Source organism: Micromys minutus, assembly GCF_963924665.1.
Source record: "Micromys minutus genome assembly, chromosome: 4".
Classification (NCBI taxonomy): domain Eukaryota; kingdom Metazoa; phylum Chordata; class Mammalia; order Rodentia; family Muridae; genus Micromys; species Micromys minutus.
The window spans coordinates 27,967,051-27,983,180 of record NC_137973.1 but is presented as its reverse complement, the minus strand read 5'-3'; the positions used below and the strand labels follow the sequence as shown (position 1 = coordinate 27,983,180).

Genomic DNA, 16,130 nt, shown 5'->3' with positions numbered 1-16,130 from the left:
AGTGCTGGAGTCTCCGGTTCTGGAAGAGATTACATGACAGTTTTCTCTCATAAGACGTGATTCTCATAGAGAATACTCAAGTTTATAGAATACTGGATAGTAATTATCTCATATATATGCATTAATCTGCTAATGCTTCCTCTATTAGGACTTATTGTATATTCTTTTCAATTTAATGTTTTGTTTTGCTTAACTTTGAAAATTATTCTTTGGTTACATACTCTACACATTGAAATATCTTTGTTTCAAAGAACAAAATAGCATTGCTAACACTAAATAACACATTAAATGTCAGAACCACTTTCTGAAACCATTAGTAATTTCAAAACTAACCATTATTACTATTAACACCTGTTAGTCAAGAGAATGGGGTTTACATTAGAGCATACCTAGGCAAATTAAAAGTCTAATGTTTGCTTAGATATAAGCCTTTCTAAAGAGCAACAAAATGTAAGAATACAAAAATTACTCTTCTGCCCTCTTTTTCAAATCAACCCTTCTGATTGTAATAATTTTTCATATAGCATAAACCACCTACAGACACAAGGAAAACAAAACTAAAATTGTGTATAAATTTATTACATAGCTTAATTTCAGCCTGTTAGCTAACATTTTTTTCTTGTGATCTGTTTTTGTTATTTTATGTATATGAGTGTTCTAGTGTTCTATCTGTTTAAATGCCTGCATATCAAAAGAGGGAATCAAATATCAAAAATAGTGGTTGTGAGCCACCATATGATGGCTAGAAATTTAACTCAGAACCTCTGCAAGTGCACAGTGCCCTAATCACTCAACCATAACTTTAGCTCAATACTTAACATTTAACACTCGCTCAAAATTTGAAACCACCATGCTCTCTCCAAATGAAACTACATGAGAAGGCATAAACACAAATCAGTATGGAAGTCAGACTCACCAGGTTCTCCTTAGTCCAGAGCTTGAATACCAAGTGTCCTGTAGTTATTCATTCAAGCACGTTTATATAAGACTAGCTGCCTCTCCCTGCAGGATGTAAAACTAAATCATTGTAGCATCATCCTACAATTTCCTAACCAATATGCAAATCCATGCATAACTGGCCTAACCAGGACTCTCAAAAATAGGAAATATCCTGTTCCTGGACATAGTCACTGGGTGAAATGCAGTGACTCAGAGACCATTTCTTCTTTCTCAGTTTCAGTATTTTGTTGTAGCTGTAAAAGCTGGTGGGGGTATAGGGTGGTATGATTGGTTGTCAAAAATTCTCTGCTTCTGAAAAGAACACAGGCACTGAATCTACTTCAGTAAATCATGTCAAGTTTCTATGGCTGTAAGTGCTTCTGAAAGTAAGGAAGGGTTCAGTCAATATTGCCATTGTCCATGTCCCTTCAGGAAAAAGTGTCTATAGTTCAGTCCCTGATGCTAGGGGAACCCAATGATGCATAGTTCACACAGGGTAGTGTACATATCACAGGGAAAAGGCAAAACCATTCATGAAAAGGCAGGAAGATATTTATTGCTCTCCATATTCCCAATTACATCTAAAGCTTCATGTGAAGGAACTGCCTGGTTTCTTATATCTGAAATCAGCAAATTATCTGGACAGCTTGAATTATCGTGTCAAGTAACAGCATTTTAGTTACTTTTGAGACTCTTGTTATAAATGCCTCAAAATAGAGGGAACAGTGTTTAAAGGAGAATGGTGAAATATGAAGGGTTAAGTTGGATTAAGAAGGCAGTGCACATAAGTAAATATGGAGAGGGATAAATAACACTAAAGTCAACTTGTTAAATTCATTTGGATGCTTACTGTTTTAGAAGCTTCTCAAAATTTAAACATACACTTTATAAAAGGGGTTTCATAGTTATCTGACAATGTGGGAATAATACTGTAACTCATCCCCTTATGCTGGCAAATAAAAATTTCAATACACTAAGAGAATTCTCTTTTGAATTGTCAGTTAATGGGATCCCATAGACCACCAAACTGTGTAAGCTTGTGGTTACCCTCCAGTACTTCATTGTTTGATGCTCTGCCTCTCAATGAAGATACCTTATACTTGAGTCACAGAATAAAAATAAATTAAGCAGATGCACATGTGGAAACCTCCATACTAACTAGCTATCATGACTTTGGAATTTTGTATGTGTGCTTTCAGAAGTTAAAAAAAAAATCTGTCTCGTTCATCTGTGGAACCTACAATGTACACTGACTAGCCTAATAAGGCACGCACACTGGTGTAATAGTGGCATGACTCTTGGGAGAGTAACCAAGTACTTTCTGATTATATCTAAAGATCTGCTCAATGAGACAGAACCCATATCTACTATATGCACTGTTAATGAAGCGAAGAACCTGAGGCTAGATAGGTCATAGGCCCTAGGGGGAACTGCAATATTATTGTTGTTTTAAATATACGCAGCACTAAATAACTCTCTATGCACAAGAATTTCCAAGATTGATTTTTCTCTATGCATTGACCAATGGAGAACTCTGTATTAATTACCATATTATTTGAGGAAACTTCTCTGATGATGAATAATTGATGCACTGATCCAGGGGTGTAGCTGTTTGCATTTGATAGCTACTGGTAGAAAGAGAGTCAGTTTTCTTTAATGAGGGGACCCTGGCAGGTTGACCACACTCTTGGGTAGATCATACTCCCAAGACACCTTGAAAATTACAACCTTGACTTATAGACACCTGGAAGGAACTTCAAGTTGAGTTAGCAGTGAGTGTTTGACAGTGAAGAGGGTCAAGAGAGGAGTTGGTGGATGAGGGGCTTAATATGAAAATACAGTGTGATGTAATAAAAATATTAATAGATATTATTTTATATTTTTATTCACTTTACAACACAAATTAGTCCTTCCTCTCCTCCACATAACCCCTCACACGAGTTCTTCCCCATTCCACATACCCCTTCTCTCTTAAGAAATGGAAACCCTCCAATAACCACAACACACACACACACACACACACACACACACACACACACACACACACATCCTCCACCCTGCTCATCAGTTGCTTTGGTAGTAAGTGCATCCTCTCCCACTGAGGCCAGACAAGGTGGTACATTTAGGTTACAGGGGCCACAAGCAGGTAGGCAACAAGCTCAGGGAGAGCCCCCACTCCAGATGTCAAGGACCATCATAAAGACAAAGCTGTTCATCTATTACATATTTTCTGGGGCTTAGGTCCAGCCCATGCTTGCTTTTAGGTTGAAGATTCAGACTCTAGGAGCCCAAGGGTCTAGGCTAGTTAACTCTGACAGTCTTCCCATGAAGTCCCTGTCCTCTTCAGATACTCAATCCTTCTCACAACTCTTCCTAAGACTTTCTGAGCTTTATCTAATATTTGGATGTGAATCTTTGCATCTCTTTCCTTTGGATATAAATTGTTGCATTGAAGACTAGGTGGAGCCTCTCAGAGAATAGTTAATCTTAGGTTCCTACCTGCAAGTATCATTAATAGTGTCAGGAATTATTTCTTGCCCATGAAATGAGTCTCAATTTGGAGCAGTCATTGATTGGCCATTCCCTTGGACTCTGCTCTATTTTTGTCCTTAAACCTTTAAGGAGGACATATTTTTGGTAGAAGACTTTGTAGATAGGCTATTGTCCTTATTTCTTCAATTGGAGTCTTGTCTGACTACAAGAAGTGGGAGAGGATGCTCCTAATGCTATAGAGACTTGATGACCCATGGATGGAGGATATCAGAGGATCACGCTCTCAGAGGTGAAAGGGTGGTATGCTAGAGGGAAGAACTCTTCGAGGGGCAACCAGGAGAAAAGGCAAAGCTTGGGATGTAAACAAATAAAATGATTAATTGATAATAAAAATAAAAGCCATATAGAAATCCATTAGTATAAAAGTAACATCTATAAACCCCACTTCTAAAATATAAAAGATATAAATGGAATTTAAATAATGATATTATATAATAGGGAGAAAATGTCCCAACTATACCGCTTATGCTACCAATGAAAACCTCTGGTGCCCAAGATAAATTACATCTTTTTAATTTTTTGACCAAAGTATGTCATACCCTAATCTGAAACATTTACTGAAAATAAGAACCTGAGACTTAGATAGTTCATGGGTTCCAAGAAAAATGTTACTGCAATTATTTTGCTAAATGATCATGACAATAAAATGACCCCTAATAACATTGCTATACCAATAGATAAGTTTATCACTGAATTCTTGTCAGGGAAACTCCTAACAACAGATGAATAAACACTGAAACCTACATTGTATATCATGTAGAGATTCATGGACTTTAGAACATTTAATCTTAATGAGATATCTTTATCAAACAGATTTCTTCAAGGTTAAGAAATAGGTGAAAAGATTGTACTAACCAGAAGTGCGGGATGACTTCAAAGAAAGAGCTTCTTGCACTTGTAGACAAAACAAGGCTGATACACATAAAAATTTAGAAACTATGATATGATGAAGACATACATGTGTTAAAACCAGACAAAACCCTATCACCTAGAATGGTAGGTGGTCATCAAATTCCATGCTTAAGAGATTATTTGATATGTATAGCCCATTGAAGCACCCATGTTACATCTTGTTTTCCTGGATTCTCATATCAGGATTGACTCAGAAAATCACTATGAGTGTTGTTTGACATTGGTATCAAAATAGTGTTCACAGTGTAAAATTAATTGTAAAGCACGGACATCTGTTGTCTACAGGATACAATATAGGACTTAAATTATTTCATTCTTGAACTGCTCATTCAATTCTTCACCAAAATATTTGGTGTCTGAGCAGGTGGAAGAATACCAGGTTCTCCACACTTGTTTGTTTTCAATAGAAGAGTAGGTGTGACTGTAAAGAGTAACTGGGAAGAGTAGAAGACCACATCCTTTTTTCTGTGATGTTCAATAGAGTAAGACAATTGCTGACTGTAAAATTTCCATCTTGCTAAAATGTTCATTTGTCTCATGACAAGATAAGAAAACATTATGTTTAGATCTGGGAGATATGTATCTATTGATATTAATGTTCTTAGTTTCTTTATTTTGGACATCCATAATAAAAATGAAACCTAGAAACATAGTATGTTTCTCTGAAGTTGTTATAGAGAATGCACAAAGCCCAGGATTCATCCCTAGCACTACATAAAGAATCCAGAGTGGAATAAGCCTGCAATTTCACACTTAAGATGTGAAGTCAAGAAGAAAAGAAATTACATGAGATCTTATTTCAAAATAAAACATGCAGTCTACACTATGTCATTCTTCCAATATCATATTCCTAACCTGGACCTTTTTTTAAAACTGGGTCATAATTTTAACATTTTTAATATATATAAACTCTTGTTTGATGTGGTACTTAATGGTATTAATAAGAAACAGCTTCTTCTCTATCTTCCAAGAAGCAGAAACTTCTCAGTAATCCATTGTATCAAAGGAACAAGAAACTACTATGGCATTACAGGTTGTCAAATATTTACAAATTCTGCATTTCATAGCCTATCCCAAGTGAAACTTCCTTCCAGCACAAGTGTAATTCCAGTAATGATGTCACTGAGTAGGGTGGTGACACAATCATATTGCCTTGGATTTAATCATATGCCAGCCATTATGTTGACACATTATATATTTAGGATAACTCTTGTTATATTCACCATAGGAAGAAAATTAAGTTGAAATATAGGAGGTAACGGGTTTTTTTTGTTATTTATTTATTTATTTATTTATTTATTTATTTATTTAATTTATTTTTAAATACATTTTTAAGGTTGTAATTAAGTATTTGTGGGTACACACACACACACATATATGCATATATGTATGTATATATATATATGATATGTATGTATATATATATATATATATAAAACAATAATATAGAAAAAGAGGCTATTAATGTGAGGGGATAGGAGAGAGACTAGGAGGGGCTGTAGGGAGGAAAGGAAGATGTGATACAATTCTATTTTAATTAAAATATATCCTTTTTTATTGAAATTCACAGTCTGTGAGTTGTTACATGGGTGTTCAGAGCTTTCTGGGGTTAGTATCCCATTATCAGTGACTGCTCATTATGTCTGTGCATTTGTGACTGGGATATCTCACTCAGAATGATATTCCCTAGATGCATCCATTTTCTTAAGAATTTCATTAAGTCATTGTTTCTGATAGCTGAGTAATACTCCATTGTGTAAATATACCACAATTTTTGTATCCATTCATCTACTGAAGGACATCTGGGTTCTTTCCAGCTCCTGGCTATTATAAATAGAGCTGCAATGAACATTGTGGTGCATGTGTCTTTGTTGTATGTTGGAGCATCTCTGGGGTAAATGCCTAGAAGTGGAATAACTGGGTCTTCAGGTAGTACTATGTGCATTTTTCTGAGAAACAGCCAGACTAATTTCCAGAGTGGTTGTATCAGTTTACAACCTCACCACATCCTCGCCAGCATCTATTGTCACCTGAGTTTTGGATCTTGGCCAATCTGACTGGTGTGAGGTGGAATCTCAGGGTTGTTTTGAGTTGCATTTCCCTGATGGCTAAGGATGTTGAGCACTTCCTTAGATTTTTTCTCAGCTATTCAATATTCCTTGATTGAGAACTTTTTTTAAGTCCGTACCCCATTTTTTAATAGGGTTAATTCTCTGGTGTCCAGCTTTTTGAGTTCTTTGTATACCTTGGATATTAGCCCTCTAAGTGATGAGGGGTTGCTAAAGATCTTTTCCCACTCTGTTGGCTACAGTTTTGTTTTCTTGACAGTGTCTTTAGCCTTACAGAAACTTTGCAATCTCATTAAGTCCCACTTGTCAATCTTTGACCTTAGAGGTCGAGCCATTGGTGCTCTGTGCAGGAAATTTTCTCCTGTGCATATGAGTTCTAAAGTTTTCCCTACTTTCTCATCTAATACTTTCAGTGTACCTGGTTTAATGTGAAGATCTTTGATCAACTTACACTTGAGCTTTGTACAAGGAGATAAGAGAGAGTCTATTTTCATTCTTCTGCATGCTGAGTGCCAGTTGGACCAACACCATTTGTTGAATAGGCTGTCCTTTTTCCATTGAAAGTTTACAGCTCCTTTGTCAAAAATCAGGAAACCATATATGTGAGGGTTCATTTCTGGATCTTTCATTCTATTCCATTGACCCACATGCCTATTTCTACACCAGTACCATGCAGTTTTTAGCACAATTGCCTTGTAATATAGCTTGAGGTCATGGATACTGATTCCCGCAGATGTTTTCTTGTTGTTGAGGATAAATTTTGCTATTCTAGGTCTTTTGTTATTCCTGATGAAATTGCACATTGCTCTTTTCAACTCAATGAAGAACTGGGTTGGAATTTTGATGGGAGTTGCCTTGACTCTGTAGATTTCTTTTGTTAAGATGGCCATTTTTTAAATGTTGATCCTTCCAATCCATGAGCACGGGAGATCTTTCCTTTTCTGAGATCTTCCTAGATTTCCTTCTTTAGATGTTTGAAGTGCTTGTCATACAGGTCCTTCAATTGCTTAATTAGAGTCACACTAAGGTATTTTATAGTTTTTCTGAATATTGTCAAGGGTATCTTTTCCCTACTTTCTTTCTTCACATTTTTCCTTTGAATATAGGAAGGCTACTGATTTGTTTGAGTTAATTTTATATCCAGATACATTGCTGAACTTGTTTACCAGCTGTAGGAGTTGTCTGGTGGAAGTTGTGGGGTTGCTTAAGTACACTATCATGTCATCTGCAAATAGTGATGTTTTTACTTCTTCCTTTCCAATTAGTATCCTTTTGATTTCCTTTTTCTGTGTAATTGCTTGGGCCAGGACTTCCAGTACTATATTGAATAGGTAGGGGAAGAGTGGGCAGCCTTGTTGCATCCCTGATTTTAGTGGAATTGCTTCAAGTTTCCCACCATTAAGTTTGATGTTGGCTATTGGTTTGCTATATATTGCTTTTATTCTGTTTAGGTATGGGCCTTGGATTCCTGTTCTATCCAAGACTTTTAACATGAAGTGGTGTTGGATTTTTTAAAATGCTTTCTCAGCATCTAGATTTGTTTCTTTGAGTTTGTTTATATGGTGGATTACATTGATGGATTTCCTTATATTTAATCATCCCTGCATCCCAGGGATGAAGCCTACTTGATCATGGTGAATGATCATTTTGATGTGTTCTTTGATTCAGTTTGCAAGTATTTTGTTTAGTATTTTTGCATCAATGTTCATAAGTGAGATTGGTCTGAAGTTCTCTATCCTATTGGGTCTTTTTGTGGTTTAGGAACAAGAGTTATTGTAGCCTCAAAAATGAGTTAGGTAGTGTTCCATCTAATTCGATTTTGTGGAATAATTTGGAGAGTATCGTTATTATGTATTCAATAAATGTCTGATAAAATTATGCCCTCAACCCATCTGGACCTGGGCTTTTTTGGTTGGGAGGCTTTTGATGACTGATTTTATTTCTTTAGGTGTTATGTAATTATTTATATGGTCTACCTGGTCAGGTAGTCATTTGACAGTTGAAAGCCAGATAAGAGTTTGAACCAATATAGTCTTTGTTTTAGTGATCTAGAATTTAGAGACAAACTACTTGAGAGAGCAATTAATCATTAAACATGATTATTATTTAGAACAGGGTCCACCAAGAAACATGAGCTTAATCTATGGAAGAAGAGTAATATAATTTGGTCTAGCTCTGAAATTAGTTCTCTAAGTACAAATAACTAATGATACACCAATGGTACTCCCTTAGAAATTTTGGCTTTAAAGTCACATATATCTCCAGAAGTTATGTTCTTATTTCCTTGTCCTGAAACACTGGAACCTTTGCTCATTTACAAGAAAAAAAAATGAAGGTTTCAGTCCAATTAGCCCAGATGAGTATACTACACTGTAGTTGTGGCCTTTGGAGCTTAAGAAGGCATATTCCATTGAGGAAAGCTTCCAAGACATACATGAGTTTAAACAATTTGGTTGAAAGTTGGAAACAAGACACTAGAGTGAATGTGCATGTGTACCTGGAATGGCTGCTTCTACTGCTGCTGACACTGAGGAGGAACCCATATTATGACTCAGGGTAGTGAGCAAAAGCTTCCATGCAGAACATTCACAGAAGAAGAACCTTCACATTGTGTAAATTAAATTTTTCCTAAGGGATATGTATGCATTTCTTACATTCTATCAAACAAACAAATAAACAACAACAACAACAAAATCTTTCCTTTTAAATCTCAACCATGGTCTGTCAGACACTGGATAGATTCTCCTCCTGTCTTTATCATGAATGAATTTCCATTTTCCATATTGGAAACACTTTACTTTGTGATATATTCCACATAAAATGACATTTCTTTCCACAAGGGGTATATTGGAGAATTTTAAAAGATGTATTGTAAATGTGTAGTTAACTTTATAAATCTGGTAAATTACTTAAGAGACATTTGTCCAATATTAACTACTTTGTAGATCCACCAAGGACATGTCTCAACTTCAGGATAAATAACCAAGAAAACTCCAGAAATCATAGAGCCTCATATCTGCTTCAGCGGACTTACAATTGAACAGAGTACCTTGGTGACTTAGAGATTCAAACTCCAGCAATTAGAGGAATACATCTCTTCATTCCACAAATGTGATACTTAGGTTGTGAAAGATACCCTGGTTTTCAGTTGAGACAAGAATGCCCCAGGAAGCTTCCTAGTGTCTGGAAAATTAGGACTCTTCATGTAGGCAAAAGTACCACACTGTCCTTTGGGGTATCAGCCACACCACAAATTTCTCCTCTGCAGGTAGATGTGACTTCAGGTCACTTAAGCTTCAGACAGAAGCAGATCCACATTCAAATATGTAGACAAGGTCTTCCCAAGTCCTCAGGCCAAGCCAATAGGAAGTACTGGTTGTCAGACTTTAAACCATTTCAAAATCTTATGTAGGTGTGTGTGTGTGTGTGTGTGTGTGTGTGTGTGTGTGTGTGTGTGTGTATGTGTGTGTGTGTGTGTGTGTGTTTGTGTATGTTTATGTGCATATGTATATAAACATGCATATATATTTATGGGGCAGCTTGCTCAAGAAAAAATGAGTGTAAGAATCATCCCGCTGCCTGAGAACTCTTGTTCTACGAGCTGTTAACACTGCCATTTTGGAAGAGAATTTCTCTCCTGAAGCTTCTTGCACCCTGTGCCAGAGCCTCTTGCTGGCTTGGTTCAGCTCAGCCCTCTGAAAGACAGAACAAACAACTGAAAGTGTCATATGCAGATATTTACACCTAATCAGAAGCTACTTACCCCTGTGATTTAATTAGGGAAAAGCTGGAAGAAGCTGAGGAGGAGGGCAACCCTGTAGGAGGACCAGCAGTCTCAATTAACCTGGCCTGAAAGATCTCTCAGACACTGGACCACCAACAAGGCAGCATATACCAGCTGATATGAGGCCCCCAACTTATATAGAGCAGAGATCTGGGTTCAGTCGGAGAAGATGCACCTAACCCTTAAGAGACTAGAGGTCCCAGGGAGTTTAGAGGTCTGGTGGGATGGGTGGGGTGAGGATATATGTTTGGAGACAGGGGTGGAGATGGGGAAAAGGAATGGAATGTTGAACAGCCACAGTGTGGATCAGGAGGGGAATAAAATCTGAAATGTAAATATAAATAAATAAATAAATAAATAAATAAATAAATGTTATAGGCAGTTAAGGAAGGCCAGTGGCATTCTGGAAAGGAGTCAAATTTTGTTTTAAATATGATGATCCTCTAATTTTTTCCTTTATGATGCATATTACATAAAACATAGACAATATAAAAACAAAGTAGGAATAGAATATAAGCAATAATATCTTTTAAAATTATATTTCCTGTCCAAGTTGGTTTTGTCTAAGCCACTATACTCTTTGGTACTATAATTGTGGTGGTTATGGTTCTAATGCTGTTATCGGTGGTGGTAGTAATGATAACCTTGTAGTTACTGTGGTGGAGATGGTGAACATGGTTATGGTAGTGTAAGTGGAGTTTAGGGTCACGGTATAGACAACACAGGTGATAAGTGGTTATAGATGTGCTACTTGTGGTGTTGATGGTCAGGATAGTTAAGGAGGTAAAACTGAAGATGATCAGCAACTACTCGGCCCTGACACATATCTAATTCCAAATGGTCAGCGGTTGTAGCAAAAGCCAGCTCACATTTATTCTAGTCTGGAAAAGACAAGCTATTGATCTATTTCAGTATTTCAATGACTAAAAGTAAAAAGAAAAAAGCCTGGATTCTGACACTTCAGAAAAAATGCAAATAAGTAGTTGAATTCCATTGCTCCAAGGTACCAATAAGAACTCTCAAAATAATAAGTCCTATTCAAAATATTGGTAAAGAGAACTCAAACGCATCAAACAGACAGGAGATAAAAATCGTTTTGTAGTTTCCTCCAAACAACAGGAAAATCAGTACTAACATCTGACTGATAGGCAATACTTAGTATTCATATAAAGGGGTCAAATAGAGAATAGTCAAGAGATATTTATATGACTACCTTTATTATATCACAGCTCACAATATGCAAAGTAAAGAATCAGGATTAATGTCCATCAGTGGATGATTTTCTTAAGAAAGTATGACATAGATATGTAGCAGAGTAATAGTCAAAAAGAACAGTGACATCATATTGTGTTCATGCTAACTGACATAACTAAATATCACCTTGTGAAGAATAAGCACATTCTCTGAGGAAAAAGGAAGGAGGTTATATGATGGAGGGAGTAGGGAGAAGACTACAATCTGTGTGAAAAGGGAATGAATAAGTAACAAGTAAGAACAAAGACACTATAAAAGACATGGTGAACATGTTTATTTTTTATATAAAACACAATAAATTAACATGGATATGCTAATCTACATGTGTAATATTAGGGCACAAGTGAGAGCAAAATATGTGAGGTGTATGTGCAAATATGATCCAAGTCATACATACATGACTGAAAATTACATCTTCTTAAGATAGCGTATCTTAAAAAGAGAGATTATAGTTTTGTGAAGTGAATTATTGTGTCCGTAGAGCAATCAAACACTAAGTAATCTTTACCATGACTCAAAACGCAGTCATAATGGAAATACTACAGATTGACATGTGGACCAAAGGTTAAAACCTAAAAATAATGAGAATATCACAAGGATTGGAAAGCGAGTTTTAAAAGAAAGAACACATGAATAGCATCAAAAGATTATACTTTATTCAGCAAATGGAACAACAGTGATACACACATTTGGAAACTATACTGTGAAGGTACTAAGGGGACATGTATGAATATTTTCTCTGAGCATCTGAGATAACATGCTATTGAAGGAGAACCATTCCCAGTATCCAGTTAAAAAGAAGCAGGATTAGAGTCTCAGGAAAATGTCTTCCTTATTATGAGACATAACAAGAACATGGAGGGTGAAAGGTAGAGAAGATTCTTTTGCATCCAAGATGTACTTTGAATGGAAGATGTAGTATTGCTATGAAAAGGCAATAGGTGGATTCTTTTCTCGTCCCCAAGTCCTGAAGACTGTTGTTGTGGTCACATGTTTTTGGGTGGGCACTTTTGCTGGCATGGTGGAAGAGGTTGCACAGGAGAACATTTCTGCTGGCGTGGAGAAGGAAGGCATGTCTCAGGACAAGGTCCAGGACACTTTGTAGGAAGACAAGTCTTAGGGCACTTTGGTGGAGGACAAGGCTCAGGGCACTTTGGTGGAGGACATGGCTCTGGGCACTTTGATGGAGGACATGGCTCTGGGCACTTTGGGGGTGGGCACACTGGAGGAGGCTGGCAGGGTTGCTTGCACTGCTGTTCTTGGTAAGACATAGTGCTGGAGTCTCGGGATCTGAAAGACATTATATGATAGTGCTCAGGGATGATCCAGAACAGAGAGGATAGAATATTAGATCCATTTCTACTTCCAGGGCTGAACATTATTCCCCGACTCCTATTTTAGAACTTCTTGGGTTTTCCCTTCTCTGTCAGCACTCTGTTGCACAAACCTTGGAATATCCTCCCTGGTTAAATGCTCTTTTCCCTGAGAAAATGTTTTGTTTATATAAAAAGAATAAGGCTATTTCACATAGCAACACTTTTAAGAATAGCAATCTCGTCTGACTTCCTGTGAAGTCTCAAATGAATCCCTGTACCCATCATTACCTGTATCATCCCAACAAGCTATCTGGGGTTGGACAGTAAAAAACAATCTCAGGTTATCATACCCAAAAAGGTACATGGTCTTTCAAAGAACACCAATTTATGCACACCAAAGAGCAATATTTTCTATTCAAGTACCTACCAATTTAAAAGGGAAGTTACTTGTCACAGTGGTCTGTGGTATTCATTGATAAGTTTGTGGCTGCTAGGTAGGTACCATTTCTGCCATGATTTAAAATGAACTCACTACACTTATTTTCTCAAAATTGACTGGAGCACATATGAAGACCAGAGAGACAGAAAATTAAAAAAAAAAAAAAAAAAAAAAAAAGACACTCACCAGTTTCTCCAAAGTAGTGTAGGACTTGAGTACCAGGTGTCTGAAGTCAATCAGCCAAGAATCTCTTTATAGGACTGGCTTCTCAGCCCAGTGAATGTAGAACTAACTGAGAGTGGGCAAGCCCAAGAATTTCTCAACCAAAATGCAAATTCATGTATGACTGGCTTGACCAGGACTCTGCAACATAAGACATGTCCTGTTCCTTGACATCATCACTAGTTCTGTGTTGTGACTCAGAGGGCTCTCTTGATTTTTCAGTTTCAGTAAGGTTTGATAGATGCAGAAATTGAGGAGTTTTTTGCGCAGGTTGTCTAAATTTTATTTACTGATTTAGGACAATTTTTTCTCTGTTACAACTATCCTGTTTCTTTTACTTCAGCTCATTGGTATTATGTGGTACACAAACCCATTTATATTTCTGTTTTTTAGACTAAATTTTTCTAAATTCTGAAAGGGGAAAATTAAAGAGATTTTACATATAATTTCTACATCATTTTTGATAACTCTGTTCTCAAAGACAGTTCATGTCTCCTGTCTAAGCTATATGCTTTTCTGTGAACAATAGAAAGAGTATATGCCCTTCAGAGTAAAAAAGAGGCTGATGATCTTGGGCATTACTGTGACCATTTACAGGACTGCCATGTCAAATGATATGTTCTGAGTATATATATACATATACATATATATGCATATACATATATGGTTAACCTATAAATATGTCTGCAAGACTGCTTATTATGACAGGACAGGAAAGAAATTAAAATCCCACCTGTCCTAAGTATGTTATGCTAAGTTGTCTAGCATAGAGATGCACAATTCCTCACAACTCACTTATGTGAAGTATTGTTGACACCAAATATAGGACATAGTCACTAAAGTTTCTCTGAGAACTTCCGAAGAAAACAGTACACTGAACTCTAAATACAACACACACACACACACACACACACACACACACACACACACACACGCACGCACGCACGCACACACACACGCACGCACACATGCACACACACACACGAGAGAGAGAGAGAGAGAGAGAGAGAGAGAGAGAGAGAGAGTATTACATTTTAATCTGCCATGTAGCTACATATAGCACTTCCTGATTTTCTAAGGTTTATTAATAAATCATGGCTTCAAAAAAACTGACAAAATGAATTTAAAATGTGGAGTTTTTACAATTCCTGACTGTTTTAAGCACTTTTGAAGAAGGCTGGGCTTTGAGCACTTTAAGAGTGACATATAAGAGAAGACTGTCAGGGCTGCTTGCATTGGTGCTGTTGATGATGGCATTATGCTGAAGTCGCAGGTTCAGAGAGAAATTATGTGATAGTTCTCCTTCAAGTAATCCCTACAGAGAAGAGATCTCATGCTTATGGGGTGCCAGAACTCATCATCATCACAATTCTTCCTCAGGACTTCCTGACTTTGCTCTCATTCTCACTGTTTTCAATCATTAACCTAGGATATCTTCCTTCTTCTTTTCAATAAGAAATGACTTTATTCAAAAGGAGAGTGTAATGGTGCTGGGAGAAAATAACATCTTTAGAATTGTCCTTCTGGCATTTAAATTCCAAAAAAATCAAGCTATTTATTAAATACAAAAAAAAGTAACTACTACCATTATTACTACTTGTAATGCACCAGAAAGTTAACTAGGTATTAAACAAAATATAAGAAATTCAGGGCATAGAACTTTCTGTTGGGAAAACAAAAGAGTTTTGAAAAAAAAAAAAAATGGTCTATTTTGTCCTAGAAAATTACCTTATATTTGGAGGAGAACAAATGGAATGAGGAAGGTGAAACAAGCTTTTATTTACTTAGAATTTGCTCTTAGAAATACATGAACACTGAATCACCATCAGTGAATCATTGTCAACTTCCTATGACTGTCAATGCTTTTGACAGTATGGAAGCATTCATCTGAGAATGCCACTGTTCATTCCCCTAAGGGGAAAGAGTCATCACATCCGCATCAACACTGGAGAGAAGATAATAACAAATGTATTACCAGTAGATGGTCTAGAAAAGCCAGTACAGATGCTGCATGTTCAGATAAACAAATTTAGAACTCTCCATGATTGCATAAACACACAAAGTATAGTCATATGCAAATGTTTGCCAGGACACATTACAAATTTAGCTACTGACTTTCAGTGCCAGTGTAAGGCAAAATCAGTTACACTTGAGGTTCTTCTTATTCTTATTAATATAGCCTATTCAAAGGAGTATAAAGGATTAAAGAGAAATAATAGAAAAATTACATTGTGGTAGATGAGAAAGCAGTAAACACCAGGGCATATGGAGAAGAATTATTAACTTTAAAGTTTTTCAAACCATGTGGAAATCTACTACTCTAAATGTATATGAAAATATATACATTTATAAAACTGTTTAAATAAAACTACCTTACAACTGGAGTGGTGGTTAGGGTGCATACTACCACAAGTGGAAGCTACATACAAGGAAATGGAAACCTCAGTAATAATTATAGCTTACCAGCATTTAGTCAGTGGGCTACCATAGATTGATTCTAATATCTTTCAGACTAATAGTTTTAATCTTGTCTACCTTCTAGAAATTCATGGTAAGACCATTTTGCTTTAGAAATCACATGCTTAAGTTAAAGAATATGATGAGATCTAGGGGATGCTCATCTTGACATTCATCCCTTCTGG

The 16,130-nt window shown here is 36.5% G+C and overlaps 1 protein-coding gene across 1 annotated transcript; it reads right to left on the bottom strand.

Moving 5' to 3' along the window:
• Nucleotides 1-12,497: 12,497 nt before the first annotated feature.
• On the bottom strand, nt 12,498-12,782 carry LOC308419994 (uncharacterized protein; the record flags this gene model as incomplete). Its single annotated transcript, XM_080915965.1, has 1 exon — nt 12,498-12,782. The coding sequence occupies one exon, from the start codon at nt 12,780-12,782 to the stop codon at nt 12,498-12,500; it is 285 nt and encodes a 94-aa protein (XP_080772091.1).
• Between the last annotated feature and the right edge of the window lie 3,348 nt (nt 12,783-16,130).